Here is a 27,362-nt window from a genome sequence, read left to right as displayed (position 1 = left end):
CATCTTGGGGCTTGCTCCGACACGGCTCTTCTCTGCTGATACTATTACCTTTGTCATTTAGATTAAATCTTTAATCAAGAGGACAAAAGAGACTGCGAATGTGCATCCAATGTATCGTGACCTCTCTCCGAGGCGTAAACTAGGTCCTGCCATATTTCACAAGACCGAGTCCCAGGATCGCTTGATTGAAGAGCTGCAGGACAGACTGGGCATCGCTAAACAGGAACGGGAAGAGTGGAAGAGCCAGGATGACTGGCTGACAGAGGGGGTCATTATCACTGCCAGGCCCCAGGGGGAAGAGCAGAATGCTGGACAGCAAGTAGAGAAGGTAGAAAGCTGGGACATGTGCTGGGAAGTTCCAGCACGTCCCTCTGTCCAGATGGCATTGTGTGGAGGTGCAGATTAAGTTTCTGAGCGTCCTAAGCAACATGAAATGAAGAACTAACTCTTTCTTGTCACCCTTGTCTGGCCTGAAAAGGGAACCGGCGCTCGGGTCCTAGTTCTTGATGTTTAAGAATCGGAGTGGGATCTGTGGGTGCTGGTGCTGGTATCTGTTTGGGCAGCCTGCTGCTATCACATATCAAATGTCCATGTGGGGGTTATTTTTAAAACCACGCCTGTCGTAGAGGCATGCTTTGTTTTTCCCAGTACCGTACCTGTGCAGGAGGTTCTGGGTGTAAGATGGTGCCCTTCCTTGAGCTACCCAGGGAAACATGTTTTCTAGTTCCCTTCTCTTTCTTGCTGCTTTTCCCCCTTAGATAAGCATAGTGGTAACAACCACCAGCCTTCCTGTTGCAGGAAGTGCTTGTTGGTTCCTCTTGGGATTTATTCACCTTTCTTCTTCCTCCGTGTCTTTCTAGGTGGTTTTTCCTCCAGAATCCCCGCTCCCCCCAAGGAGGACGGTCTCTGCTCCAGCCTCTCCCCCGCTCCAGCCTTCCAAAGAAGCCGCAAAGACAGTCCCTGCTAACGCTGCTCCCTCTCACGTCTCTGGCCCCGCACTGCCCCTCCCGCTCCCACCTCAGCCTTCCCATGTGCCATCTGCCCCAGCTCCTAGTCCGGTCTCCTCCTCTTCCTTCAGATTGGCTCCCCAGCCTCTCTTCCAGTGGGAAACTTCTGATGATGATTATCATGAGCTTTCTGTTGTGGGCACCCCTCCCTCTGAAGACCCTAGGCATTCCTGTTCTCCCCAGACCTGGACCCCTAGCACCAAGACAGTTGTTTCTGTTGGCTGTCAGACTGAAGATGACGCTTTCTTCCCACAGATGCAGGCAGGCTTCTCTCTTCTGGTTTGTTTTTTTTAAGCAGTGTTTTCCAGTCTAATCACTGCTCCCAGCTTGATAGCTCAGTAGATGTGATGTTCAGGTAAAGGCTGGTACTGAGCTGCTAGATAGGAGAGAGGACTCATTGGCAATATCTAATCGCAGCTGCGCCTGTCCGGCACTGCAAAGTGCTTGTCTGTGCGATAGCCTGCTGGTGCGTGCGTGGTTCCTGTCTGTCCCCATGATCGCTTTGTGCAGCTTTCCCTCTGAGGTGAAGAAAGTAGCCTTGAAACACAGGCTGCAACTCTCCCTGCCACAATCTCTCCTGGAGTGGGGGGAGTAAAAGATGGCAAAACCTTGATACTGGAAGGAGCAAATCAGCAGTCTGTCCTGTGTTGGCCCATTTAGACAGGTGTCCGCAGCGTGAATGGATTTTGGGGAGATGGTATGGTAAGAGCTGCGTTCTGCATCTTCCGTCAGGGAAGGGCTGCAGCTCCAGGAGGGTGGGAAGTCTTAATGTCTATGAGCAGTGCAGTGGCGTGCAATGTAATGTGTAGAGGCAGCTCTAAGCAGCGAGCAAGGAAACACCTCTGCATCTTGAACTGTTGTACTTTTCAGGTGACCTCTGCTCCTCCCCTCGTCCGCAGTCCCAATCTGCTGGCTGCTCATGCGCCCCTGGGCCCCCCCGCCCCCGAGAAGGCAGGACCTCCTTTCTGTTTCCTCAGCATGGTGTGCACTTCTGGTCGATGAGTGTGCTGCAGATGCTGCTAGGATCTGCTCCGAGAGCTCCCCGTGCCATTAATGTCGATGATATCCCGCAGTGCATGGTTTGCTGCTCACAGAGCCCCTAACTGAACTCGAGTGGTGGCAGATCTCATGGGCGAAGGGCGGGAATTTGAAGGGCCTTTGCATGATGAATTTATGTGGATGCTGTGCCGAGTGTCCCCCGTGAACAGCCGGCATTGCGCGCAGGAGGTGGAATAAAAGCCTCTCTCAGGTGGGGACTCGTCTGTGGGCTGTCGGGAAGGCTGGGTCACCAGGCCAGGCAGAAACTGCAGCGTGCGTGGGTGGTTGTGCCTGCACCGGGGTCAGCTGCGGCTTGCAGGAGTGCGTGGTCCCTACAGGCAAGGGTGAAGCGCCCTGTTGCTACCTGTTGAACTCATCTCGCCTTTCTCTCCAGATGGTATTTATCAGTTGTGTGTGGCATTTGTGCCTGCCCTGCCTGGTGGCCACAAGCCCCTGGTTGGAGTGAGAGAGGACACGATCTCTCAACACGGTCCAGCCCTCTTCTTCCTGCTGTGCCGTGCAGGAAGCCCTGGCCTTGTCCCGGGACTCTGGCCTGGCTTTGTTTACAAAGGCCTGTTGTCTCCCTCCTGTGAGAAGGCTCCTTGCCATGGTGTGCTGCGGAGACGGTCACTGTAACTGGTAGCAAATAACTGCTGCGTGGCGGAGGGTTTGGTTTAGGCTCAGGACGCTGGGGTGTGATGGGGATGCTCTGTGCTGCTGGGCTGGGAGAGGCTGCAAGTTAGGGGATGGCTGGAGGAGAGAGGAGGGGAAAAGCTGTGCGTTAGGCTCCGATGGGAGTCGTGCTGCATGCAAAGCAAGGCTGACGAGGAGCATGTGTATATGTGTGGGTAAAAAAAGCTAAAATTATGTATGTCATGAGAATTTTTATACAAACGAGTAGAAACCAGGGTTTGTCATTGAGTAAACTAGTCGACTACAAGTACGACCAGCTGCAGGAGAGGGAACAGAGCTCCTCCTGTGGCTGGAAGGGTTCTGCCAAGGCTGTGAAGCGCTTTGGTGCGTCCCTGCTCCCCTGGCTGTGCTGGCAGCAGGCTGGTGGGTTGTTCACAAGTGTAGATTTTATATCTGTTTTAATCTGTCCTCTTAGTAAAAGAAAATGTGCTCCAGACCAACATCTCAGGGAGGGACTTCTTTGGGTCTCTCTAAACCTGAAAGTAGCTATTGCAGTGTAAAGTCAGCTAAAATAATCTGTATTTCATTATTGCAGTTTCCCTGCAGAGGCAGCTTTGGTGGCCAAAGAGAACATACACTTTGTTTATAAGTTATGAACCTAAGTAAAACATTTCTTCCCTTCCTCTGGGCAGCCTTTCCAAGCTGTGTATACCGTGGTGGTGTGAGTTTCAGAAACGGCCGCTGAGACAAGTATCTTAATCCCTTTCCCCGCACCCCCCTGCGTTTCCAGCGGTCCGACAATAGACGTGGCAGTCTCTCCATTGCAGTCCTGGCTGCTAGGGCTCTGCTGGGGATGCACTGCCCTCTCTGTAGGTAAACAGCAGGCAACTTGAAGGGAGTTATTTCCTCTCTGCTTCCACTTGCTTAGCTGGGGCGTGGGATGAGAGCCACCTGATGGGGGCAAAGGAGATTTGGCAAAAAGATCTGCAGAAGGTGGTGCAAAGAGAGGGAGGGGAAGGGAGAAGATATTCGAGCTGAAAGGGAGGTGAGGTGAGGAAGAGGAGAGAGATCTCTGTTAGGGAGGAGAGAGTGACAACTGAGAGAGCCCCACAGCATAGGAACAGAGAGAGGTCAAGGGGAAGGGGCCCTCTGCATGGCGTCTCTGCTTTGTCAGCTGGCCAGGAACTGATGAGGTAAAGGGAGATTTTTGGCAGAGGCTTAGAGAGCACTGTACTGACTGCTTGGGACTTCTGCCGTGTGCGCAGTGAAGGGAAATAAAATCCTCAGTTCACAGCTCTGCTGTTACACATCCCAGGGGCTCTGCATGTCCCTGCATGGGCAGAATACATGTGTGTCCTTGATCCTGGCTCTCACTGGCTTCTGTGGAGAGTGTGTAGCTGTCTCCTAGCAATCTTCTGTCCATCTCTGCAGAGGAGCCACTGGCAGCAACAGCAGGCATTTCTCTTTTAAGTGGAGCAGCACTCGCCTTACAGTCTTTGTTTTCCCTTCCCGACAGTTCATGGCGCAGGGGAAAGCCGGGAGCAGCTCCCCTCCATCCACAGCCTCCAAGCCTGGCAGTCAGCTGGACACCATGCTGGGAAGTCTCCAGTCTGACCTGAACAAACTGGGTGTAGCTACAGTTGCCAAAGGTGTCTGTGGAGCCTGCAAGAAGCCTATTGCTGGGCAGGTGAGTGGAAGGTGCTGCCTCATTGCCAGATCTTGGGCTGCAGCTGGGAGTAATGGGGAGGGCTGTTTCGTGAGGCTGAAGAGACTGGAGATGCTGGAGAAACTGAAGTACTCTATTTATCCACTGGCTAGGTACGCTGTAAGCTCCTCCAGTGACCTCTACCCTGCCCTTGAGGGACTGCCCTCTCCTGAGATGATAGGTAATTCAGTTTTCATGCTACCCCAGTCCAGGGCTCACTTGAGTAGTAGAACTTGTCATTCTTGCTGACCTCCAGCTGGTATCTTGTCATGTGGTCTAGGGGAGAGGGAAATAAGAGTTGTCCTTCATAATTTGTCTTCCCAACAGGTAGTTACAGCCATGGGGAAAACCTGGCACCCTGAGCACTTCGTCTGCACCCACTGCCAGGAGGAGATCGGGTCGCGTAACTTCTTTGAGCGGGATGGTCAGCCCTACTGCGAGAAGGACTATCACAACCTCTTCTCCCCTCGCTGCTACTACTGCAACGGGCCAATCCTTGATGTGAGTTCCCTGGGGGGATTAAGGGTGCTGGCAAGGTGCTGCAGGGCTGGGTGTTAAAAACTCCACTTCACCCGTGTGTCCTGGGTGGAAGATTTTGTTTGGGGACTTCTATTTTTCCTTTGCCCTGGCTCTGAAAGGGAAACAACTTGACCCAGTCAAATTCTTACGCTAGTGAGAGGAGTTAGTCCCTCTTACCTTTGCTGAAGTTCCTTCAGAACCCCACATCGCTCCATCGTTCTGGTAACGATTCCTCAGCATTTGTCTCTTGGTAGCCTGTAGTAGCAGGCACCAGCGCTAGTCCTGAGAGCCGGACGGGGCCCTGTATAAGGGAGGAAGGAGTGCGTAAGATCCTTTTAGGGTAAAAAAAAGTGTGCAGTGGGGAAAGCCTGAATGAGCCAGAGGCGGGGGAGAGTTGACTCACTCTCTAAAGGACAGTCTATTTTAATGCACGCTCTTGTCAGTACCAACGTTAATGTGTTCTTCCCCCCACCCCTTCCCCCTTACCTCCAAGCTGAAGCCGTCATTTACATGACTTGCACTTTGTCTTCTTCTGAACAGAAAGTGGTCACGGCTTTGGACAGGACATGGCACCCTGAACACTTTTTCTGTGCCCAGTGTGGAGCTTTCTTTGGACCTGAAGGTATGAAGTCTCCTCCCTGAACTGCAGACAAGTGTGTAAGGCAGAGCTGCTATTAGGGGACAGCCTGAGAGATGAAGTACTGAAGATGGAAGTTGCAAGGAATATAGCTGTTTATGGGGCAAGGATGCTAGCAGTAATCTTCTTTCCTCCCTGGAGAGGAAGAGTATGCATGTCCATGTGCATGCACGGGGCAGGAGGGGCAGCAGAGCACAGAACAGCTACCTGCTGGTGTGTCAGCGGGGGGAAGGATGATCCTGCCCACACTGGTTACCCCGCGGAGCTTGGCTGGCCACAGGTAAAGATCAGGAGCTGATGCTCTTTGCCTCTCTTCTCCTTTGGCAGGATTTCACGAGAAGGATGGCAAAGCCTATTGCCGCAAGGACTACTTTGACATGTTTGCTCCCAAGTGTGGAGGCTGTGCCCGGGCTATCCTGGAAAACTACATCTCTGCTTTGAATACCCTGTGGCACCCCGAATGCTTTGTCTGTCGGGTAAGAAACCCAAGGTCCTGTGCTGCTGCTGTGCGACCCCTCTCCTTCCCACCCTGCAGGCATCTGGTCCCTTATCAGCAAAAGGCGTCTGTGGGGTAGTGAAGGGCAGCCAGCCCCACAAGATAAAAACATGTCAGCAACCAAACACCTTCTTGTTCCTCTGCCTGTTTACGTTAAACTTTCTAGCTGCTTTGCTCTTTCTGTTCCCAGCTGCAATTATGGGCTTCTGCAGCAGCTCACAGATAAACAGAGACATTTTCTGTGACCTTTAAATAATTATAAGCGAAGCTTCTCTCTGAGCACTTGCCTCAGCAATCAGATTTTGAGGATCTTCCTCCCATGCTCCATCTGACAATGTAAACTAATGAGAGTGACCTTGTTCAGACAAACATGCAAGTCAGTGAAATAGTGGCAGGCTCCGTACAACAGGCATAATAAACAGGAATACTGCAGATTAAATGCTTGGCACTCTTTCAGAGAGCCCTGCAAATATTAACTCTTACAGGCCCCAAGAGATAAGCAAAATCAGCCAGTGTTTCCTAGAATGGGAACGAAAGGCAGAGACCAGAACAAGCAGCAGAACCACAAGCTGCCGATGCCTGGTGCGATGCTCAGAGCAGACTGTCGCCATGCTGTTGGGACTGCCTGCCCAGAGCCGTCTGTGGCTCCCAGAGCGGCGTGCAGAGAGTGGAGGCAGAAGACGGCAGTCCTGGCTGTGTGGGGCTGGAGAGGGCTGTGCTTTTGTGCAGAGACTGAGACTTCTAGCAAGCGGTTCTGCCTTCCTTTCCCCCTGCTGCCACACTGCATGTATTAGTGGGGCTAGCACTGATGTCTTCCAGGACACGAGGTGGGATTCTCTTCCTGTTTTTGCTAAAGCAGAGCAGACTTTTCAGCTGTCCTGCTGACTGAGGGAGGAAGCTGTTTATTGAACTAATTGTCAGCATTAGAAAAGTCTTGGACGCACTGCAGGCACGCCGCATTCATCCCAGTATTGAGAGTGTTTAGCTATCCATCGCTCTGCATGCGGTGCTGAACTCCTGTGTACGTGTTGGGGTCCAGCTGTGTGCGATGCTGTGTGTCCTCCCCGGGGAAGAGGATGGTGTTGGGGCTGAGCAAAACCAGGCTTCTGGAAATCTGGCTTTTCCTCTGGGCCTTGCTGCTGATCTGCTTGGTAAATCTGGCAGTATCCTCAACTCTCCCCCGCACCCTGCTGCCTCAGTTTCCCACTTGTACAAGGAGGGGCGTCTCCCCGGTCTTGTGGGGATGGTGGGCGCTTCTGTTGCAGGTTCTGAAGTGTAGCATCCTCAGCTGCCTGACACTGAGGGGCGTGAGGAGCTCTGGACGCTAATAAGCACGTAGCTGGTGTATCCTCTTCTCCTCATCTATTCAAAATCATTAGCACTGTAGAACAGTTTCTCCCAGTAGCGATGCGCGTGTACCCGGTGGAGACGTTTCAGGATGGACGATCCTGCACAAAGTGTCCCTGTGTAACGCCAGCCATTCTGGAGAGATTACTTGTAAAGATTGATAGTGCCTCATTTTCTCAGATGGAAGCAGTCCCATGTTCATCAAAATTCTGCTGCGTGAAAGTCTGTGGCGGTCCCTGCTTCTGCCTGCTGTTGTGGGGAAGCTGTGAGATTAAAAAAAAAAAAAAGGGAAAGGCGCTGCAGTGTTTCCCGTCTCAGGGGAAGGAGTGTTCTCCTTTCTCCTGGCTGGACACATCTGGTAGCTCTTCTGTGGTATTTTCTTTGTAGCAGTGAAACCAGCTGGGGGAAGGAGCATGGTTGATTCCCTTGCTTGTGGCTGTATCTGTCCATCTGTCAGCCCTTCCTTGGAAGCTCTTCTTGACGGACAGAGTTTGGCTCTTTGGACAACAGGACGATGCTGAGAGGCAGCAGTTCACCCTGCTCGCAGTACAGCTAGGCTGTGCCACAGAGCAGAGGAGGCTTGTGGAGCTGCCCGCATCCCCAGCGTGTTATACACTGTCCCCTTCTGCTTTATCCTCCTGCAGGAATGTTTCACACCATTCATCAATGGCAGCTTCTTTGAGCATGACGGGCAGCCCTACTGCGAGGTGCATTACCACGAGCGTCGCGGCTCGCTCTGCTCCGGTTGCCAGAAGCCTATCACGGGACGCTGCATCACTGCTATGGGCAAGAAATTTCACCCCGAACACTTTGTCTGTGCCTTCTGCCTCAAGCAGCTCAACAAAGGAACCTTCAAAGAACAGAACGACAAGCCCTACTGCCAGAACTGCTTTCTCAAGCTCTTCTGTTAGAGGCATCATAGATGGGCGCTAAGCATCTTTCTGCCACCCCCTTGGCAGTTCTGTCTCTCTGAACGTTACTGTGATTTACAAAACGTACCAGGCAGGGGAGGGGGGCGGGGCGGGGTGGGGTGGGAGTGCTTTCTGCTGCTACGGAGAGGCAGTAGATCCAGAGATGAGACGGACCATTAAACTGGAAATGCCCTTGCTGTGTCTCAGTAGAGAGAGGCCGAGTCCCCTCATTATAGTGTGCGTGTCTGTGTGTGTGACTGACAGCTGAGCTTAGCTCCAGGGCTCCAACGGGGAGGTTTTACCCAGCCCCCTCCTGGCAGAAGGAGCCTTTGCCAGTACGTTTCAGCCTGTGTCAGCTCCCTGAGCAAATCCTGACACTTGCAGACAGCGCAGCCCTCTGCTCTGACACCTCTTTCTCAGGCTTTTGTCTGCACGCCTGCAGTCTCAGCAATAGCACAGCGAGGGCACCCTGTGATCTCAGTGCCACCCTGGCTCCGCTCACTAGAGCCACGCGGGGTGTGCGACTGAGATCAGAGCGTCAGCGCAGGCAGCCGGGACCCTGCAAGGGTCTCTCCAGTTCCATTACACTGTAAGGAGATAATACCACTTACTTTTTTTTTTTTTTTTTTTAAGAGGAATCAAGATGTTACTGTGTGGGGTGGGTTTTTTTTCCCTAGTTTGTTATTCCCTGCCTTTTCTCAACACACTGGAGCAGGAGGTGGAGTAAGCCCCGACCATCCCTCAGCACTGATGTGCGCTCCTGTGGGTGACGTCCTATGCCAGGCACCTCCGTCAGCACCCGGCCCTGCTCAGGGCATCTGCTGCTCCCGGGAGAGGGGAGGAGGCATCGTCCCTTCTTTAAAAGCAGGTGCAGAGAGGTTAGAGCACAGCGTTTTTCATCCATCCTTATCATGAGCGAGTGTGACGCGTGCGTGTGTTTATCTGGCCTGAAACTCTCCCATCCATCGGGGCCTGAAACTGTCACAAGAGCAGGGAGAAGTGGAGGGGTTTAAGAAGCCAGGAAAAAAAAAAAGATCCAAACTTTTATATCCTTTCTCCTTCCTCTCTTTGCTAATGAGACCTGTCAGCCCCTTGGTATTTCCCTTTTCTGTGCTCGTTGAACATGTTCTACTGAGAGATGCTAGAGCAATAACCTTTTATATTGACTGTTGCTGGTATAACATGTCCCTTGGGTCAGGTGTGTGTGACACACTTGGAGTTTTACTATCAAAGTGAATACTGTATCCTGTCTTTGATAAGAACCGTAGATTTCTACACTGATTTTGAATTCATATCTAATTTACTTTTAATCCTCTTATACAGAAATTGGTTTTGAAGTGATTTTAAGAAAGCAACTTTTATATCAAGCTGTGCTGTTCTAGGCAGTATGCCAGTTGTGCTGGTTTACTGCATCTGTAACCTCAACGCTTTGTTAAGCCTAACTAACATTCAGTATTTTCTTTTTATTGTGGGTTGGGAGGGGCTGGAATCTATGGGGAAGGGAATGTGACTTGTTTATTTTCTTAGCACAGGCAGGTGAACTGTGAATAGCTTTTTTTTTTTTTTTTCCCTCTTTTTTCCCCCTCCTCTGGGTCACCTAAAAGTGTGATTTTGGTTTTTATTGTAACCTGTAAACTGCTGTATTTGAATCACCTGCCGTTCTCCCAAAGCCGAGCTTCCAGGATGTTATAGTGAGTCTTAATATGATGCTGCAGGGGGGAAGAGCTCAGACCTTCGCCCTCGGTTTCTCCTCTTCTGCCACCTGAAACCAGAGCAGGGCTAATGGGGGAAGGGGTTCCTTTTCTCCTGTGGAAGAAAGGTCCTGTGACTAAGGAGAAGAAATGGGGAGAGACAGACTCTGTTCCTGACTAGCTGTGGAACTTTGGGCCAGTCACTAAACCTTACCGTGCCTCAGTTTCCCCATCTGTAAAATGGGGGCAGTTTCGCCTGGATTTGTGAGGTTATCGTGAGGCTTAGTTCACGTTTGCTAAAGCACTTTTAGGTCTCTGGCTGGAGGGTGCTATGGAAGGTGAAATACTACGTTGAAATACCCGACGGCGTTCTGTGGTAACAGCCGAAGCAGCCCAGGGAGCGGTGTTTGGAATTCCTTCTCCGGAGCGCTCCGGCGGCATCGCCGTCGCCATCTGGCTGGGCTTTTCAGCTTGGCAGGTGCGTTAGGGGTCCGGGGGCAACCGTGTCAGCAGCCAGCCTGACCTTCGGCTGGAATCCGCGGGTTGCTCTCCTGCCTAACCTTGCCGCGGGGCTTCGCTGCCCTGCTTGGGTCACCGAAACTGTTTTTCACCAGTTTCCCGTACAAACGCACCTCAGTTTGTGGTTGAGAGACCGAAGGGAGCTGCGGAAGCGTTAGAGCTAAAGCTGCGTCAGCTGGGCTGGGCGCAGCTCTCGGAGAGTTTGCGAGGCCAGAAACCTTACGCGTTTGTCTCCTCATCTTGGAGATCTGATTTGACTTAAAACGGACATTTCTAAGCTGCGTGCGTTTATCCGGCTGGAAAGGTCAGCTTCATTTGGACGGAACGCTGTTGGGTTGGGAGCGCCGGAGAGGGGCGAGAAGATGTTTCTGGCACTGCCGCTTGTCGTGCGATGCCCGCAAACTGTGTAATCGTGTGCCTCAGTTTCCCTGTCCGGGGAGTCTTTAACCTACCTCACTGCTAGTTGAGGCTTGCGTAAGTGACGCAACCCTGGGCGCGGGGTGCTGGCGGGGAGGCGCGGCTGTCCTGGGGGCCTGATGGAGATGGCTGAACCCGCGCCTCCCCGGCGAGGTGCTGAGCGCGTCCTGGATTTGTCTGGTTTCTGATGGGCTGGGATGCTACGCGGCCGCTGCTCTGCCAAGTCACGGCTTTTGGTGGCTGCTGCCGCTGCGGATGTCCAAAACGCCGTGTCCAAAACGCCCGTTACTTGATTTCAGGTGCCGTTTCGGGGTAGGGCAGCCGTGGCGCTCCGCTGGGTCGACAGTTATTTGATATTTCTCCCTTGTAAACTTCTAACTCTGCTTTTTTTTTTTTTCCCTGCATTTAAAATTCTTGCAGTTACGCTCTAATAAAAATGTTACCGTTATTCTCACGTCTGTGTCGCGATTGTTTCCAGCCCCTTCAGCTTGCGAGAAGCCACAACAAAAGCGGGTGCCCGCGGCGCGGTCCTCCGGCCGCCAGGGGGCGCCCCGCGCCGAGCCGCGCCTTCCCCCGCCGCGCGGCCTCCTGCGCCGCCCGCGCTTTCCGCCGGCGGCGGGCGCGCCGCTCAATGAGAACGGCGGCCGGCCCTGATTGACGCGCGGCGGACAGCCAATGGGATGAAGCGGGGTCCTTCCGCGGCTCGCTGTGATTGGGCGTTAGCCGCGGTATAAAAGGAGATGGGCCCGCCCTCCGGCCTTTCTTTCCCGGAGCCCTCGTGGAGGTGGGTGCGCGGCGCGGCGGCTCCCGTGGGGCCGGGCCCGGGCCGGACCCGGGGCCTGGGCCGCGGCCGGACTGTCGGGCGGGGAGCGCGGAGCCGCGGGGAGGAGGCGGGGGAAGGGAAGGGTGCGGCCGCGGCCCCGGCCCCGCCTGAGCCGCGCTTCTCCCCCCCGGCAGGTCACAGCTCGTCTTTAAACCCGCCGGGCGATCCTTGGAGCACCGCCGCGATGCCCAGGGAAGACAGGGCTACGTGGAAGTCCAACTACTTCATGAAAATCATCGTGAGTGTCGGCGCGGCGCCGGAGGGCGGAGGCCCGGAGGCCCGGTCCTGCTGGGGCGCTGCCGCCGCCTGGGCTTCGGGGGCGGTGGCGGCCCGGGGGCTGCTGGGGGCAGCGGGGACCGGGCTGGGCTGGGCTGGGCTGGGCTGTCGGCGGGGGGCTTTTTAAAAAAGAGAGGGAGAGCCATCGCTTGTTTAAGGAACGATTACGGTACGCAATAGGAGAAGGTTCAGACAGTCTGGATAAGGCAGCGTTTAAGGCTCCTGTGAGGATTTGCTGTGGCAGTTCCAGAGGTAACTTGCTTAGGGACCTAACTAGATAGCTGGGGTGATAGAAATAGATAAAAAATAAACAATAAAATATACTAATAATAGATAAGTAATAAATAAATAGTTAGAAAGGTGCAGCCTTGAGGTGCACCCAGCATCAGGGTGAGCTGAGCACTCTCAAACTTCTGACAGATTTTTTTTTTATCTTTTAACATATTGAGGTTGTAATGCTGCTCTGTGCGCTGGTCCGGATCTGTATAGTTACAGTGGTTTTCTTGTTATAGCAACTCCTGGATGATTACCCAAAATGTTTCATCGTGGGAGCAGACAACGTGGGATCCAAGCAGATGCAGCAAATCCGCATGTCCCTGCGTGGGAAGGCCGTTGTGCTGATGGGGAAGAATACTATGATGCGCAAAGCTATCCGGGGTCACCTGGAGAACAACCCTGCCTTGGAAAAGTGGGTATTGCTGTCTGAATGTGCTCCCGGAACCTCTGTCTGGGAGGAGAGGTGGTCTGAGAAGCAGAACTGAAGGCTGTCATCTTTCCTTCAGGCTGCTGCCTCACATCCGTGGGAACGTGGGCTTTGTGTTCACCAAGGAGGATCTGACGGAGATCCGGGACATGCTGCTGGCTAACAAGGTAGGGGAGATCAGCCCTCACCGTGCCTCTGGGCTGGCAGGTGCGGAATTAAAAACAAAACTAAATGTTCCTGGGGGATATCTGGTTAGTAGGGATCCTCGGGGGTTGGGAACGAGGCCCCTGCAGCCTTGGCCTAACTCCTTAAGTTCGGCTGCCTCGTGTGCGCGAGCCTGGGTGCTGTCCGTCCCGGAGCAGCGCTTCGGGAGGGAGCTGATGCCACCCCACCAGATCGGAGAGGTGAGCGGTCTTCCAGCTTCTCGCTTCCCCTCTCTCCAGGTGCCAGCCGCTGCCCGTGCCGGTGCTATTGCTCCTTGCGATGTGACTGTGCCGGCCCAGAACACTGGTCTCGGACCCGAGAAGACCTCCTTTTTCCAGGCCTTGGGCATCACCACGAAGATTTCCAGAGGGACCATTGAAATTCTGGTTAGTGAGCGGCCTGCTGCTGCTGTTAAAGCCCTTCCCCGACTGGAGGGCCCCGATTGCGGCAGTTGAGGGAGCTGTGAAGGTCAGAGCTCCCGTCAGCGCTGAGATGCTGCGCCAGCAGCCTGAGCGCTGCGCGTTGGGAACTCGGGGGAGGGTGCCTGGCCTGGCCGCGGGACGCAGCGCGCGGGGACTGAGGTTCTCCCTCACATCTCGGCTGCGGGGGTGGCTCTGCTGGAGGAGCTCGCAGGCGAGCTACCTGTAGGTGCCGCAGGAAGGGCGCTGCCCTTCTCCTACCTGAGACGCACCCGCTTGGTCTAGGGCTTTCTCAGCTCGCGGAGCTGAACTTGGGGCCTGCTTTTGTTGTGCTCGTTTGTTCAGTTCCACCTCTTGCCGTTGGAAATGTCCGTTTGTGTCCCGTTGCGTTGATGTTCTGAATTCCTTTGCTGAATGCACTCCTTTTCCCCTTGTTTCCTCAGAGCGATGTGCAGCTCATCAAGACCGGAGACAAGGTGGGTGCCAGCGAAGCCACCCTGCTGAACATGCTGAACATCTCCCCCTTCTCCTTCGGGCTGGTGATCCAGCAGGTCTTCGACAACGGCAGCATTTACAATCCTGAGGTGCTGGACATCACCGAGGAGACCTTGCACAAGCGCTTCCTGGAGGTGAGTGCCACGGCCCGTATCCGTTACCCTCTGCCTTGCTGCGGGGGCAGCATCGCTGCTGTTCTCCGCGAGGTCCTGCGGAGCCAGGAGCTCTCCTTGCCGCCCCGCAGAACCGCTCTGTCGGTGCCTTCCGCAGGCTTTTCCCTCTGAAGCGACTTCTGAAAGCGTTTGAGGCCGTTTAAATCTTGATTGGCCTAATTTTGCCGGAGCCGCGTTACCGCGTGCGCTACGCGCTGTCCCTCGTTAACGCTGGCCGTGTAGAAATGGGCCACCATCTGCCCTGGTTCCTAGCCCAGGTTGTTTCCCAGGGCACAGAAACGAGTCTCTCTCTCCTCACAGGGTGTTCGTAACGTTGCCAGCGTCTGTCTGCAGATCGGGTACCCGACCATCGCCTCTGTGCCCCACTCCATCATCAACGGGTACAAGCGGGTGCTGGCCGTGGCGGTGGAGACCGACTACACCTTCCCGCTGGCTGAGAAGGTAACGGCTGGGCGCTCTGCGGCTCGGAGGGCGTCGGGAACGCAGCCGGGCGCTGTCGCAGAAGCACCTGGCGCGGCGCCCCGTTCGGAAGGGCTCGGACCTGCCCGTGTGCGAGCGAGGGACCTGTCCCGACCGGGGGCGCTCGCTTTCCTACCCTGTGTACGAAGGGCAGGAGAAAGCGGGATTACCTGGCGCTCCTTCCTCCCGGGGGCCGTTACGTTTGAGTGTAGCTGAAACGCCTGATTCTTCCCGGATGGCAGCGATGGGTGCCTCTGGCTTCTGGCTCGCTGCGAGCGTTGCCTTTATGACTGCAAAGCTCAATCCTTCACAATATTTTGATTTCCTTTGAGTTTACATTTTTTCCCCCCTTTTCTGCAGGTGAAGGCCTTCCTGGCAGACCCCTCTGCTTTTGTGGCAGCCGTCCCCGTGGTGGCCGAGGCTGCTGCGCCCGCCGCCGCCGCCGCCGCGCCGGCGAAAGAGGCAGCGAAGGAGGAGTCGGAGGAGTCGGACGAGGACATGGGATTCGGTCTCTTTGACTAACGGCAGCCCCCGTCTGTCTGTCTGTGTCAGAGAAATAAAAACCTATTTTACACCCTGACGTGTGCCTGCAGCGATGGTCTCCGGGCCGACGGGGGCTCGGGAAAAGCGTGTCCCGGGGGGCCGGGGTGCGGCGGGGGAGCGCTCCTGCCGCGGGCCGGGGCCCAGCAGCCGCCTCGCCCCGCAGCTTGTGCGGGCGGTGGGGCCGCCGCCCGTCGCTCCCCGGCGCTCGGGGCTGGGTTCCGCCGTGCGGAGGGGCCGGGGCTCCCCGCGCTCCGCCGGGCTCGGCCCCGCCGGGCTCCGCTCCGCCGCCGGGGGCCCCGGCCCGGGCCAGGCCGCGCCGCCGTCGCCATGGAGACGGGCCCGCCCCGGCCGGCTCCGCGCGCGGCCCGCACCGGAAGCCGCTACCGCTTCCGGGGTCGCAGGCGGCGCCATGGCGGCCGACACGCAGGTGAGTGCGGGACGGGCCCGCGGCGGCGGCGGCCCGGTGAGGGCGGGGGCCGCCCGGGGCCGCGCCCGCTCCCGTCCCGCTCCGCTGCGCCCCCTCGGCCCGACTGCGGGGCCCGGCCCGGCGCCCGCGGCCGGACGGGGACGTGGCGGCCGGCCCGGCTGCGTCCCGGGGCGGGAAGGCCGCGCCGGCGCTGCCCGCTGGAGCCGCCCGCGGGGGGGGGCCGCACCGGCGCCGTGCCGCGGGGCGGGGGAAGGGGCTCCCCGCTGCCGGGCTCTTCCCAGCGCGGAGGCGGCCGGGCTGAGCCGCCGGGGCCTGAGCGGCTGCCGGGGGCGGCTGCAGCCCGGAGCGGGGCGAGGGACGGCGGCTGCCGCGCTCGGGAGGGTCCCGCCCGCTCGCTCCCGAGAAAGGACCGGCACAAGCTGCCTCCCTCCCGGCTGCCGGCCCGCCGCCGGGCTCGCAGCGCCTCAGCGGGGCTGCGGCCGCCCCCGCGGCCTCCGGGAGCAGCGTTCGGCCGGGAGAAGCCGAGCGTTGTGCCCGCTCCGGGCTGCTGAGCGGGGCCGCCGGGGTGCCACCGCGCCCGGGCTGCCCGGGACCGCCCGCGACGCCCCGACGGGCTTTTCCCCCCGCCGTGCGCTAGGCTGGGACGTTCCCAAGGCAAATCCCGGCCGTCTCGGCATCAGCTCCTTACTGCTGCCAACACTGTGGTTGTTCTCTGCGTTTGTCTGCAGCAGCGTTGCTCCCGCTCTGGCTTTGTAACGCGCGTACGCGTGCATCCTAATAAAAAGAAAAAGCAAGAGCGGGAAGCCCGTCCCAGCAGCTCCGCCGTGGAGACTGGGGAGTCGTAGCTTGTGCACTAAGCTGCTTGGGAAGTCCTGTGGTGTTATACGTGATTTATATTTTTAATTTCTAGACTGTCGGGATAATCTGAATGTGTTTTTCGTGTCCGTACATCTCCCTGCTTGTGATTAAGCAGCATGAGTAAGTGCAGCTTGGTTTGAGTTTGCATACGATGAACTCACGTAATTGAAAGGTCTGAAGGAAGAGGAGCCCTTTAATGGCGGCTTCTTCTGTCGGCTCAGGTGGTAGCGACGCTGGGGAGCTCGGGTGTGAGGTGGTGACGGGGCCGGGGAGGCGCGGGCGGCCCCTCTGAAGCCCGGGTAGCCGCTGCGCAGCGTTACCCCTCCTGCCGTCAGCAAAAACGCTTCGCTGAAAGCAGCTCTTGCCAGGTCTCCTGTGCTGAGAGAAAAACCTGTTGTGGCAAAACTGGTGGAGCTTTGCCTGAAGAGGGAAGGAACAGTTTTGATGAGTTTCTAAATGCTTATTTGTTGCTCTTCCTAAAGACGGTGATGATGATGATTAAGATATAAAGTTGCTCAGTTTAAGAGCTGAATTTTAAAAGCCTTTCCTGGAGAGCTGTGTTTTGGTGTATGTAAATGCAGAAAACCTGTGAGCGTAGACCTGGCTGAGCCCTGTTCAGCCCACGCGAAGTCTTTTATCGTCGTGCCTATCTTGCAGAACTTGGAAGTTCACGGAAATGGCTTCAGTAGTTCAAGGAGCTGATTGCTGAGAACGTAAACTTCTTTCTAGTCTTTTCAGACAGCGTATCTCGCCCTCTCGATACCGCTTGAAAACTGAAACGAGCTGTTTGGAGGAGTTTAACAACTTGGGGAGCCGTCTCGGCCCCTTCCCGCTCGCAGATCCCGGCACGCAGTAGCGCAGGCGTGGAAAAAACCATGCAGTTGTGCGATGCGATTTTTCGTTTTGCCTGGGTAACCTTGGGCGCTACTGATAGCGCGTGGAAGGAGTCTGATAGCGAGGCGCAACCTTTTGTCATCTGGCGAGGCCGATTTACAAAATCCCTGCGACGTGCGTGTTAGTTCTGGAAAAGGCTAAAGGCAAGCGGTTCGTTCTTTTGCTGGGCCCGTGTACAGAATTTCACAGCTATGGACAGCCTGAAACCACGGATCGGTTTTTCAGGACGGGCAGTTACAGTCAGCCCTGGGTCGTCGGCAGTTAGGAGCTCCCCTTTGGGGCTGCGTGGGCTTTAGGAGGAATAAAATAACCTGAAACACTGAAAAGCACCTTTGCGCTCTTGAAGTACGTTTTTTGTGGTGCTTTTAAAGGTCCTGTACTCTAAGCCATTGATCTTACCTCTCCCTCTGTCCTGCTTTTAGAGGGGTAAACGTGTCTTAGAGAGCGTGAGTGCCGCGACAGGGCCGCAGGTTAACAAAGCGAAAGCAGCCACCCTTCACCCGAAGGGGGAGGTTTCTGAGTGTCACCGTGTCCCTGCAGTACGGCGGCCCTTCCCCGGCAGATAAGACCGGGGGTGCTCACGTTTGGTCACTAAGAGGTCGTGTGGCGGCAGATGACGTGGTTTGCTTGCCCCGGTTTTGTGTTCTCTGTGTCGATATCGAAGGCAGTCTGATGTTTTTTCCTCTCTGCCTGTGATTTTAGATTTCTGATACACTGAAGCGGTTTGCGGTAAAAGTAACCACCGCCAGCGTGAAGGAGCGGCGAGAGATCCTCAGTGAGCTGGGAAAATGCATTGCTGGGAAAGGTAAAAGCTTCGGGGCGCCGTTCTGGTTACCAGGCTGGAGAAGAATGTTAAAATATTTTGTTTCAAAGGCTGCGTGAAACTTGTGGGTAGTTTTTCGAAGCAGGGGGCCGGCAGCGTTTGGAGTCTGTGCTTTCTCACAGCGTTAATTCTAAGCACGGGGTTTGTAGGCGAGACAGAGCTCCAGTTACTGGCCTGTGTGCTTTTCCAGTTAGTAGTACGTATGTATGTAGAGAGAGGGAGAGAACAGAAGATTTTAGGTAGTCTTAATGAAAGAGTTGAAACAAAATTTAAGAAATCTTCAATTTCTCTCATTTTCTGAAGATGACTGAGCATGTGTTCCAATTTTGCCGTTATTTTTAAAAATATGCATAAAATGTACAACGAGAGAGAGCTCTGACCCTTGCAAACAATTTCAGAGATGTGTAGGGGCTGTGAGCAGTTCACTGATTTCAGTTGTGAAGTGTTAAAGATGAAGAGCTCGGTGATTTATGAAGAAATGTTTTGAAACACAATCTGTTGCAGATCTTCCCGAGGGTGCAGTGAAAGGCCTTTGCAAACTCTTCTGCCTTACTCTGCATCGATACCGGTGAGTAAATGGATGTAGAAAGGCTGTGTTATTTAATCTATGGGTGTTGATGTATTTATTAGTTAAACTGGTATGGAGCATCTGGAAATGTTAGCACGCGGTGTCACGTAGAGGCGTATGACGCTGAAAGATGCCGTTTATAATTAGGCTCTCAAGCTATGTTTGACGTTAAAAAGTTTTACAACGCTTACCTTGTGTTTCACTTTTGACTTTGAAGTTAAAACTTGCATCCCGTGGTTCAGTCTGCAAGAATGAACGCCTGTGTCCTTGCGAAGCAAGAATAAGGTGTCTTTGGGACATCTTTTAGACACTTTTAGATGGGATGGAATCGTGGCCTGCTGTAGAGAAGCTGTTCAGAACCTGTGTTTCCTTCTGCGACCTGCCGGAGAGCCTCGACGTAACTCTGTCGGCTGAAGAAGGGAACGGAGCTTTTTTCCAGAAACTTCTCCTCTTCTTGGAAGAGCAAGGCTAAAATAACTATTAGCTCAACTGCTGAAATGAGAAAGCAGAGCCCTTTGTGTGATGCAAGTGTAGCGATATGTAACGTTGGCAGGATTTATAATGTTCACGGAGATCTGTTTTTCGTTCTAGCGATGCAGCATCCCGCAGAGCCCTGCAGCTGGCGCTTCAGCAGCTCGCAGAATCCCAGCCGGATGCAACAGCAAAAAACCTTCTGCAGTCACTTCAGTCTTCAGGGATCGGCGGCAAGGCTGGAGTTCCCAGGTGCTGGATAAGTTGCTTTGTGTGGAAGCAGTTCCGCCTTGCTGGTGGTTGCTCTTGTGTTCAGAATGATTCTGCTGCTGCTGCTTGCCAGAAGCGTTAAAAACATTTAGAGACAAAGCTGTTAATGACCATTCAAATGTTCCTCTCTTACCTCTTTCACGTCTTCGGGGAAAGCAGGACTTTCTTGGTGTTCCTGCCGGTGGATTGGGTCTGAGTTACGGTTTTGCCTTTATTAACCTTCAGGTCTGGAGGGATGAGGAACAAACTCTTTTACCAAGAAACAGTCCCCAAAAGGATTAGGAAAAGGGATTTCCTCGCCCATCTGGTGTTCAGCTGGTGAATTCAAGACCTTATTATAGAGAGGGAGATAATGACATTGGGAGCTGAGCTGAGAAACACACGGCTCTTCTGTTGTGGTAGCGTGTGGGAGCTCTCGTGGTTCCAAAAGGTGACTTATGGTATTGCTCAGCTGACGCAGGCCGCAGGGTGCCGTCCTGCAGTGCTCCGTGGCCGAAGAGCGGCGTAGCCTTCAGAAAAATACCTGATCTTGGTTTAAAGGCTTGCAGTGCTACGATATTCACCCTTCAGTCGCAGTGGCTGGCCTTGCGTGCAAGGACACTTTCTACGTTCTTTAACGTTAAGGGAGAGATCAAAATGGAGTGAGGATCCTCAGGGAGCTGCGAGGTGGGATCCGTTACCTGAAGTGGAGGGAGGAGGCGAGAGTTAGCAGAAACCAGAGCTGAGCAGTGTGCCAGGAGGGAATGTAAGCTGAGAAGCGATTTGGCAATCTGAGGCTGGGAAGCTCTGACAGTAAAGATCAGCAGCAGATGAGAAATCTTGAGTCACTTTTTGGGCACTCTCAGTTGGCAAAGTATTTAAGTCTCATTTCTCTAATGCCACTAAGAAGATCCAAAAATTATCTTTCTTCTGCTAAGGTTTTTCAGTCCCAGCAGGCAAGATTTAGCCTCTTTTGTGCCATTCAGCAGTTCCAAGTGTTAAACAGGAGCTGGAACACATAGCTTATGAGGAGTAATTATTTCCTTTAAGTGCTAAGACTTCAGCTGTGTTTTTCTGTGATAAAATTGCCTCACTTATAAGGTGCTGCTCTGACTTGGGCAAAGATGAGTCCGTTATGGACCAGTAGGTGTAAGTTACATACTGGGAGCTGTAGATTTACCTCTTTCTTCCCTTTGTACACCAGTAAGAGCAGTGGATCTGCAGCTCTGCTGGCGCTCTCCTGGACATGCCTGCTGGTACGCACGGTCTTCCCAACACCTGACAAGAGACAGGGAGAAACATGGAAAAAACTGGTAGGTTCTTTTTGGTTTGCAGAAATATCCCTTCGGAGATACGGACTTAAATGTTGCTAATGCCTTTTAGGTTGCTGAAACATTGCAAATAAAATTGCAAACATGATAACGTCATGTTAAAATCCAGGTTTACGTGACAGTCCCTCTTGCTTTCCGGTGTATTTTGATCTCTCTGTTCCTCTGGAGAAAGCAGGAGGTGTATGAAGCACGGGAACGGGGCAGTTTTGGACCCGTGCAGAGTTGCTCTGCATGCTCTGGTGTGTACCAGTGTTTCTAGACTGGGTGTGCTAGTGGTGTCTCCAAGGTGCAGGCTGCAGCACGAATTCCTTGTGCCTCCCTTGAAGGACTTGCCTGTGATACTCTCTCATACAGTGTCGAGTAGCTTTTTCCTTTCTTTTCACTTACTTCAACAACCTGAACCTGCGACCATGCTCATAGCACCTTGGAATATAGTTGGAACACGTTTTAAGAAGAGATGTAACCTGGTATAAATTGTTGTTTTCAAAGTTAGAGTTTCCAAAACTGTTATGCATGGTTCTGCGAAGCGGTGCGTGTGGGATGAAGGCCATGGCGGCTTGTTGGAAGAACTTACACGACCTAAGGACTTTTTTTCTAAGCAGATGGAGCTAATCACTGGCATCTGACACGCCTTGTTTGACCTGAGCTCTCTGGGAAGCAGGTGCATGAAGGTTTTCTTGGCTGTTTCCCTTGGCAGGTGGAGGTTCAGTGCTTGCTCCTTTTGGAAGTCCTGGGAGGTTCTCATAAGCAGGCGGTGGATGGGGCCGTGAAGAAGCTGAACAGGCTGTGGAAGGAGGTGATGTATGCCTTACTGACCGTGTTCAGTAGCTCTTCTCCCTTCTGTTGTGTTAACGTGCCTTGCTCTTTTTCTTTTCAGAACCAAGATCTGGTGGATCAGTACCTCTCTGTCATTCTCGGTCTTGAACCAAACCAGAGTTACGCTGCAATGCTGGGACTCGTGGTGCAGTTTTGCACAGCCCAGAAAGAGATCGATATCGTTAAACGATACAAGGTAAATCTGTCGTACTCCTTTTTTTTTTTTTTTTTTGTAGTAAGTAGTGTCACTTCTCATCATGGAGACGGGGGCTGAACAGATGTCTCAGTGAGGTTGGTACTTTGCTTCTGCCCCTGGTTTCGTTATCTGTCAATTCAATAGCCGTGGACGCCTGACTAAGCCAGCCGGGATGGATACACAGAGGTGGTGCCAGATGCGGGGGATTTTGCTGTGGCCTGTGCATTATGTAGATGGCCAACGCTGCAGCTTTCCGCCTTCTGCCCCGTTGTGGGAATGGAAGGCAGCACTTAGCTTTCAGTGCGTTTTGAGTGTTGGGCTGAAGGGTCGAGCAGAGGGCACTGATCTCGGCTTGACTGCTCTGTGTGAGGATGGAAGCAAAGCTGCTGCTGAGTGGACAGGGCTGCCTTGCGGAGGAGAGTGAGGTGGGGTGTCAGGCCTGGCTTCCTCAGGGGGTGTGGGGAGCTGCGTATAGGTTGCGATGTGGCTGTAATTTGGTGTTTCTGCTTGTTCAGAGTGCTCTTCTGGATTTCTACTTGAAGACCATCCTTATGAGCAAGACAAAGCCTCAGAAGCACGTGCTGGTGAGATATGTTGTTACAGAGCTGTTTGTGCTTTTGTCCTATGTGCAACGTCCACTGCTGTGCTGAGCGCTTTGTTCCCTTTGCAGGACAGCTGCTCCCCGCTTCTTCGGTACATGTCTCACGCTGAATTCAAGGACTTAGTTTTGCCAACTCTGCAAAAATCCCTCCTACGGAGTCCTGAGAACGTAATTGAAAGTGAGTCTGGCATCTCTGCATGGCTCTGTCAAAGAGCACGAACAGTTGTTCCTTAGAGGTCTGGAGTTGGGGGGAGTGCGTATCTCTGGGCTATGCTGTTGGAGTGCAGGTGGCAGGATTGTCTGGCATCTAAGGACTGGATGTGGAGAAGCAACATTTGTGGTGTGATCCCAAGTGTCTGGGTATGTGATAGCTACTGTTTGCGCAGAGGACAGAATTTCACAGCTGAGTGCTAAGAATAATCCTGAATTAATCTGCTCACTGGGCATCAGTTTCACTGTTTTTTCTTTCTGTTCCTTACCGACCCTGTCTGCTCTTGATGTGAACTGTGGGGAAGGGTGTGTTAAAATGCTTAAACCAGTTACTTAACAAAACGTAATATGCCATTCTCTCTTCTGTCTTCAGCAATCTCTTGCTTGCTCGTAGCTGTGAACCTGGATCTCAGCCAGTATGCTCTAGACATTGTGAAAGGACTGGCCAGTAAGTACTCTCACTTCTGGTGGGAATGATGAATTCAGAATAAAGCTTTCTTCAGCTTTCTGGCTGAACCTCTAGCAGCTTCATTACTGGTGAAGAGGTTGTTTTATGTGGGAGGGAGGATGATGCTGTAACTTGGAACTGGAATAATTCACGTGACGGTTCCAGAAGCTGAGTCAAGCCACGTGTAAAGATACGTCCTTGTCTTGCTGATTTTATGCGGTTTGTCATCAGGAGCTCTTAGCTTGTGCGTTATTTTGTAGGTCATCTGAAATCCAACAGTGTGCAGCTGATGGATGAAGCAGTTGTGGCATTAAAGAACTTGGCTCGACAGTGTAGCGATCCTTCGGCTGTGGAGTCGCTGAGCAGACACCTTTTTGCCATCTTGGGGGGTGAGTAAATTGTAGGATAAGCAGTGGGGGTGAATAAAAGTTGGCCAGCTTCAAGGAGTTTTGGGTATTGTATTTTCTGTTGTCTTTAGCTGCCTGTATGGCAGGGGTGGCTCAACCTGCATCAGGGGTGATGGGGCAAGCTTTTGTATTTTTAGAGAAGATTCCTGATGTAGCACATAGCTGTTGTCTGTCTGTAAGTCAGCCGTCACCTGCTTGTTTCTTGTTGGCAGGCTCGGAAGGGAAGCTGACAGTTGTTGCTCAGAAGATGAGTGTCCTTTCAGGTGAGGATCCCAGAAGAAAGCTGCTTCTCTGGTGGGGGAAATTCAGCAGAAGGCTGAATGAAAGGGATCTGTATTTAATCGTTTAGGATTCCCTGCATGTCATTCCGAATTGGCTGTGGTTCATGTCGTAGAGGGTGCTGGATACCACATGCCAGTTCTTGACTTTCTCTTCAAAGGAAATAATTGGCTGGTAGGCTAAAATGTTTTATGCAAGGAAGAAGATGACTGTATCCTGAGTAAAAATGAAGACAGAGGTCCTGCAGTGTTGGTACCTGGTGGATGTGACATCCAGATGTAGTGACGAGAGAGATATGCCTGTGCAAGGATTGGAATGGGAAGGGTCATTCTTGATTATTTTTAGATTGTGCAGCGAGTGCTGGTAGTTTGGGAACTAACGAGAGAATTCTGTCCTCTCAGGGATTGGCAGCCTTAGCCACCATGCAGTTTCTGGATCCTCTAGCCAAGCTCTGACTGGAACCGTGGCTGAGCTTTTCATCCCTTTCCTGCAACAAGAAGGTGAGACCTCTTGCCTTTGTTCTGGGTTTGCTAAGCCGCTTTTGTCTTGAGCAGGACTTTCATATGGCCTGTTATGCAGGACAAATCCAGATTGTGCCTGTTGTGTTATAAAATCCCTCGCCCTGTTTTGTTGAGCAGCCCCGTGGACACAGTGCTGCGTCTCTTAGAAGCACATGCAGTCTTTTCCTGCCTCCTCCTGATGTTGTTACCCACTTTCTGTTTTCTGTTCCTGTGGTTTATGCAATTGCTCTGCTGATGTGAGCTCTGTGTTACTTCCTAGTCCATGAAGGCACGTTGGTTCATGCAGTCTCTGTCCTGGCTCTTTGGTGTGTTCGGTTCACCACAGAAGTTTCTAAGAAGCTGGTGGAATGGCTAAAGAAAGCCTTCAGCCTTAAAACCTCTACTTCAGCTGTGAGACATGCCTACCTGCAGTGCATGCTAGCCTCTTTCAAAGGTAAAACTGTGCAGCTCTTAATAACTCTCTTGACCGTGTGACTTAAGAGTAATTGACTTTTGTACTTCCTGATGTAAGTAAATCGCTGCGGGGATTAAGAAAGATTTTATAAGGCAGTATCTGTTCAGTGACGTCCTTCGTATTTCTCCTTAAACTTTTTTTTGCCTTCAAGTTTATAAAGATGGTTTGTCTCCTTGTAGAACTAGCATCAGTGCCCATCGTGCTGTCTTTTCATAGGCCCACAGAGTAATTTTTGATTGCTTTATTTTTGTCTTATGCTTAAATTGTAAGGCTTCTAGCTCAGGGACCATGCTTTTGTTTATATAGCACCCAGCACACTGGCCTGCTAGCCTGTGGCTTTGGCTCTCAGAAGCTTTAAAAAAATACAAAAAAATTCATGTGTTTGAAATGAAGATCTTCAGAAATTCGAAGTTTTTGCTGATCCTTTTGAGATTTGCTTCTGTTGGTCCTATCCCCTTTGACTTCAGTATTTCATCCATGGGTCAACAGGCGATCAGTCTGATGCCTGTATGTGAGATCTCCCTTTCTTGTTGATGCGGTGTGAATCAAAAAGATGGTCTACATATGCTTAAGAGATGAATAACTCAGTGTATTGTATAGATGCAATGGATTTGCCATCATTTCCTCAATATTGATACGAGTGAAATTGTAATTCTACATTTTTCTATTGTAGCTACTAGGAATTTCTGTGCTATCACAGGGCTGAAAAAAAATCACTCTAAAAACTGCTTAGATATCACAGGATGGTGGTCCTTTCAGAGACATCAGTATGGCAAACTTGAAGTTGCTTGCACTTGCCGTGGGGAAGGGGGATTACCTGTGTGTGATGTGTGCAGCTGTCCGGGGGATCAGGGCTCAAGATAATTCGTATTCCAAAATGATTTACTCACCCCTGAGCCACCCAGTGACGCATCCAACTGGGGCATAGAGAAAAGAGAGGTTCTGACTCTCAGGAGTTTATGGTTAAAACACTGCCTGCGAATACTTAATGTAGAAAATCACAAGGTCTGTTGCGTGTGAGGTGTTGCTGCTGGAAGTACCAGGAACACCCAGCTTCCACAGGCCAGTGGGGTTCCTTGACTTGTGAACGTTTGAAGTGGAACAGATGGCTGTGCCTTGCCAGGAATTTACTTTCCCTCTCTCGGGGAAAGATAATCTTTGAAGTCAGGCTTCCTGTGATGTGAACCAATTCCTTTAATGTAACTGAATTAGCATTTTCTTTTGCATGCCACAAACAGAAACTTGTATTGAGATGGGACTGTTTTCTCTGTGAGGAAAGGACTAAAGTGGTTATCATCTAGCTTTTCATAAAGTTTAACGATAGTAGCGATTGGCAAATACTCTGGGAGATTCAGAGTCTTCCCAGTATGTGTCTGGTTCCTTTCCTTGTCTCATGACAACGGAAGAACCGTTGACACCCTTGTGGTGTAAAGTGCGAGGGACCCGGTTGTTCTGTAACTCGCCTCTGCCTCCCCAGGTGACACGTTATTGCAGGGAATGGACTTGCTGCCAATGCTGATCCAGACAGTGGAAAAAGCGGCATCTCAAAGCACGCAGGTTCCCGTGGTAACTGAAGGAGTTGCGGCAGCTTTGTTGATCTGCAGGATGTCTGTAATCGAGGGACAAACTGGTAAGGTCACAAACCAGCTCGTAGAATCCAATATAAACAGGCTCAGAGGGTTAACACTTTTTCTTGGCAATGTGCGTGAGATACTATTCCTTAATCTGTGTATTGTTTCTGCACAGAGAATCATTGCCCTTTTGTAAACCAGGGAAGGATTTATTCCCGTCTCTCTCGGTTATGTCAATGAAGAATTCTTGTTCTTCCATGGCTTTGCAAATTCCGGCTTCCATTCACGTAGGGCAGTATTCCTCTTTATTCTGACAGAAGACGTTCACCCAGAATTCTGTCTTCCGTTAGAGGATATTACAAGAACTGTCTGAATTCATACATCTGCCAGGATATAAAATCCAGATGTGTTCTGTCTATCAAAAGCAACACACCACTTTCCTCCTTGCCTTCATTTTTAGGAAGGCTTGCCCTAGGAAAGGTTAAGGTGAAAGAAACTTTACGTTTCACAAGTGTAAGTCAGAGAAATGTATTTTTTTTCAGCAGGTGTTTTTGGGGCATGCTTACAGTTCTGAATGAGAGAGATGGGAGGCTTTATAGCTGAAGACAAGTAAAGCTAGAAATAATTTGAGTGATTCCAGGAGACAGAATTCTACTGTATTTTGTGCATGCTGGTGAGTTCTGACTTATTTTGAAACATCCTTGATAGACATCTATTCTTTTCCTGCCAGAGTCTAAGCTGAGTGGTTTCTGGCAGCTGATTCTGGATGAGAAAAAACAAATTTTTACGTCTGAGAAGTTCTTGCAGTCTGCTCCAGAGGAAGGTAAATTGTCACTTATTGCGTATCCGGTTGCTGTTTAACTCTATTACTTAGTACTTACAAGAGCTACTGTTGCTGTTAGCCCTGCTCTCTGATCCTTGGAGGATCCAGTTTCAGATTAAAATGAACAGCGTGCTCTTTCAGAAGTACACCTAGGCTAGTTCTAGTCTAAGCTTGACGATCAATTAATTTATTTCTTCATGAACCTGAGTTATTAAACATTTTATATTTCCAAATGTGCTTATTCTGGAAAAGTCTTTCCAATACAAAATGTGTTTGTGAGGTGTCCCAGTTTGTGAGTAAATAGTTGCAGCCAATCTAAGGGAAGTGGAGAAGCCTAAAATTAAGAAGATGGGAAAAAGTAAAATCAGGCTGGAGAAGAAAACACGTAGGTGAAAATCCT

At 52.2% G+C, this 27,362-nt stretch overlaps 3 protein-coding genes across 5 annotated transcripts in view; all 3 read left to right on the top strand.

The window, feature by feature from the left end:
• PXN (paxillin) overlaps window positions 1-11,371 on the top strand; it is a 48,023-nt gene extending 36,652 nt beyond the window's left edge. Inside the window, exons 7-11 of the mRNA XM_082325038.1 lie at window positions 4,195-4,365; window positions 4,711-4,884; window positions 5,443-5,524; window positions 5,867-6,015; window positions 8,027-11,371. Coding sequence (XP_082181164.1) covers window positions 4,195-4,365; window positions 4,711-4,884; window positions 5,443-5,524; window positions 5,867-6,015; window positions 8,027-8,293 — 843 coding nt within the window. The 3' untranslated portion in view covers window positions 8,294-11,371. The remainder of the gene's footprint in view (window positions 1-4,194; window positions 4,366-4,710; window positions 4,885-5,442; window positions 5,525-5,866; window positions 6,016-8,026) is intronic.
• A 289-nt stretch (window positions 11,372-11,660) lies between these two features.
• On the top strand, window positions 11,661-15,052 carry RPLP0 (ribosomal protein lateral stalk subunit P0). Its single transcript, XM_082324859.1, has 8 exons — window positions 11,661-11,704; window positions 11,878-11,981; window positions 12,532-12,707; window positions 12,802-12,889; window positions 13,166-13,312; window positions 13,789-13,974; window positions 14,314-14,454; window positions 14,833-15,052. Exons 2-8 carry the CDS (start codon window positions 11,928-11,930, stop codon window positions 14,992-14,994), a joined length of 954 nt encoding a protein of 317 aa, XP_082180985.1. The 5' UTR covers window positions 11,661-11,704; window positions 11,878-11,927; the 3' UTR covers window positions 14,995-15,052.
• A 346-nt stretch (window positions 15,053-15,398) lies between these two features.
• GCN1 (GCN1 activator of EIF2AK4) overlaps window positions 15,399-27,362 on the top strand; it is a 43,384-nt gene continuing 31,420 nt past the window's right edge. For all 3 annotated transcript variants that reach the window (XM_082325374.1, XM_082325373.1, XM_082325375.1), the window contains exons 1-16: window positions 15,399-15,442; window positions 17,897-17,999; window positions 18,522-18,585; window positions 19,177-19,308; window positions 20,510-20,618; window positions 21,334-21,432; window positions 21,514-21,648; window positions 22,164-22,232; window positions 22,319-22,427; window positions 22,833-22,907; window positions 23,168-23,296; window positions 23,527-23,577; window positions 23,995-24,093; window positions 24,374-24,547; window positions 26,046-26,198; window positions 26,870-26,962. In XM_082325374.1, the coding sequence (XP_082181500.1) occupies window positions 15,425-15,442; window positions 17,897-17,999; window positions 18,522-18,585; window positions 19,177-19,308; window positions 20,510-20,618; window positions 21,334-21,432; window positions 21,514-21,648; window positions 22,164-22,232; window positions 22,319-22,427; window positions 22,833-22,907; window positions 23,168-23,296; window positions 23,527-23,577; window positions 23,995-24,093; window positions 24,374-24,547; window positions 26,046-26,198; window positions 26,870-26,962 (1,612 nt within the window). In that variant the 5' untranslated portion in view covers window positions 15,399-15,424. The remainder of the gene's footprint in view (window positions 15,443-17,896; window positions 18,000-18,521; window positions 18,586-19,176; window positions 19,309-20,509; window positions 20,619-21,333; window positions 21,433-21,513; window positions 21,649-22,163; window positions 22,233-22,318; window positions 22,428-22,832; window positions 22,908-23,167; window positions 23,297-23,526; window positions 23,578-23,994; window positions 24,094-24,373; window positions 24,548-26,045; window positions 26,199-26,869; window positions 26,963-27,362) is intronic.

This window comes from Platalea leucorodia, assembly GCF_965183815.1.
Source record: "Platalea leucorodia genome assembly, chromosome: 12".
Lineage (NCBI taxonomy): Eukaryota > Metazoa > Chordata > Aves > Pelecaniformes > Threskiornithidae > Platalea > Platalea leucorodia.
This window is presented reverse-complemented; position numbering and strand designations above follow the sequence as displayed.

Excerpts from the sequence above, each read along its gene's own strand:
- RPLP0 (XM_082324859.1), top strand. The coding sequence starts at position 11,928 with ATGCCCAGGGAAGACAGGGCTACGTGGAAGTCCAACTACTTCATGAAA. Across the intron at positions 11,982-12,531 it reads ACTACTTCATGAAAATCATC|CAACTCCTGGATGATTACCC; the intron begins GTGAGTGTCGGC and ends TTCTTGTTATAG. Across the intron at positions 13,975-14,313 it reads TGCACAAGCGCTTCCTGGAG|GGTGTTCGTAACGTTGCCAG; the intron begins GTGAGTGCCACG and ends CTCTCCTCACAG.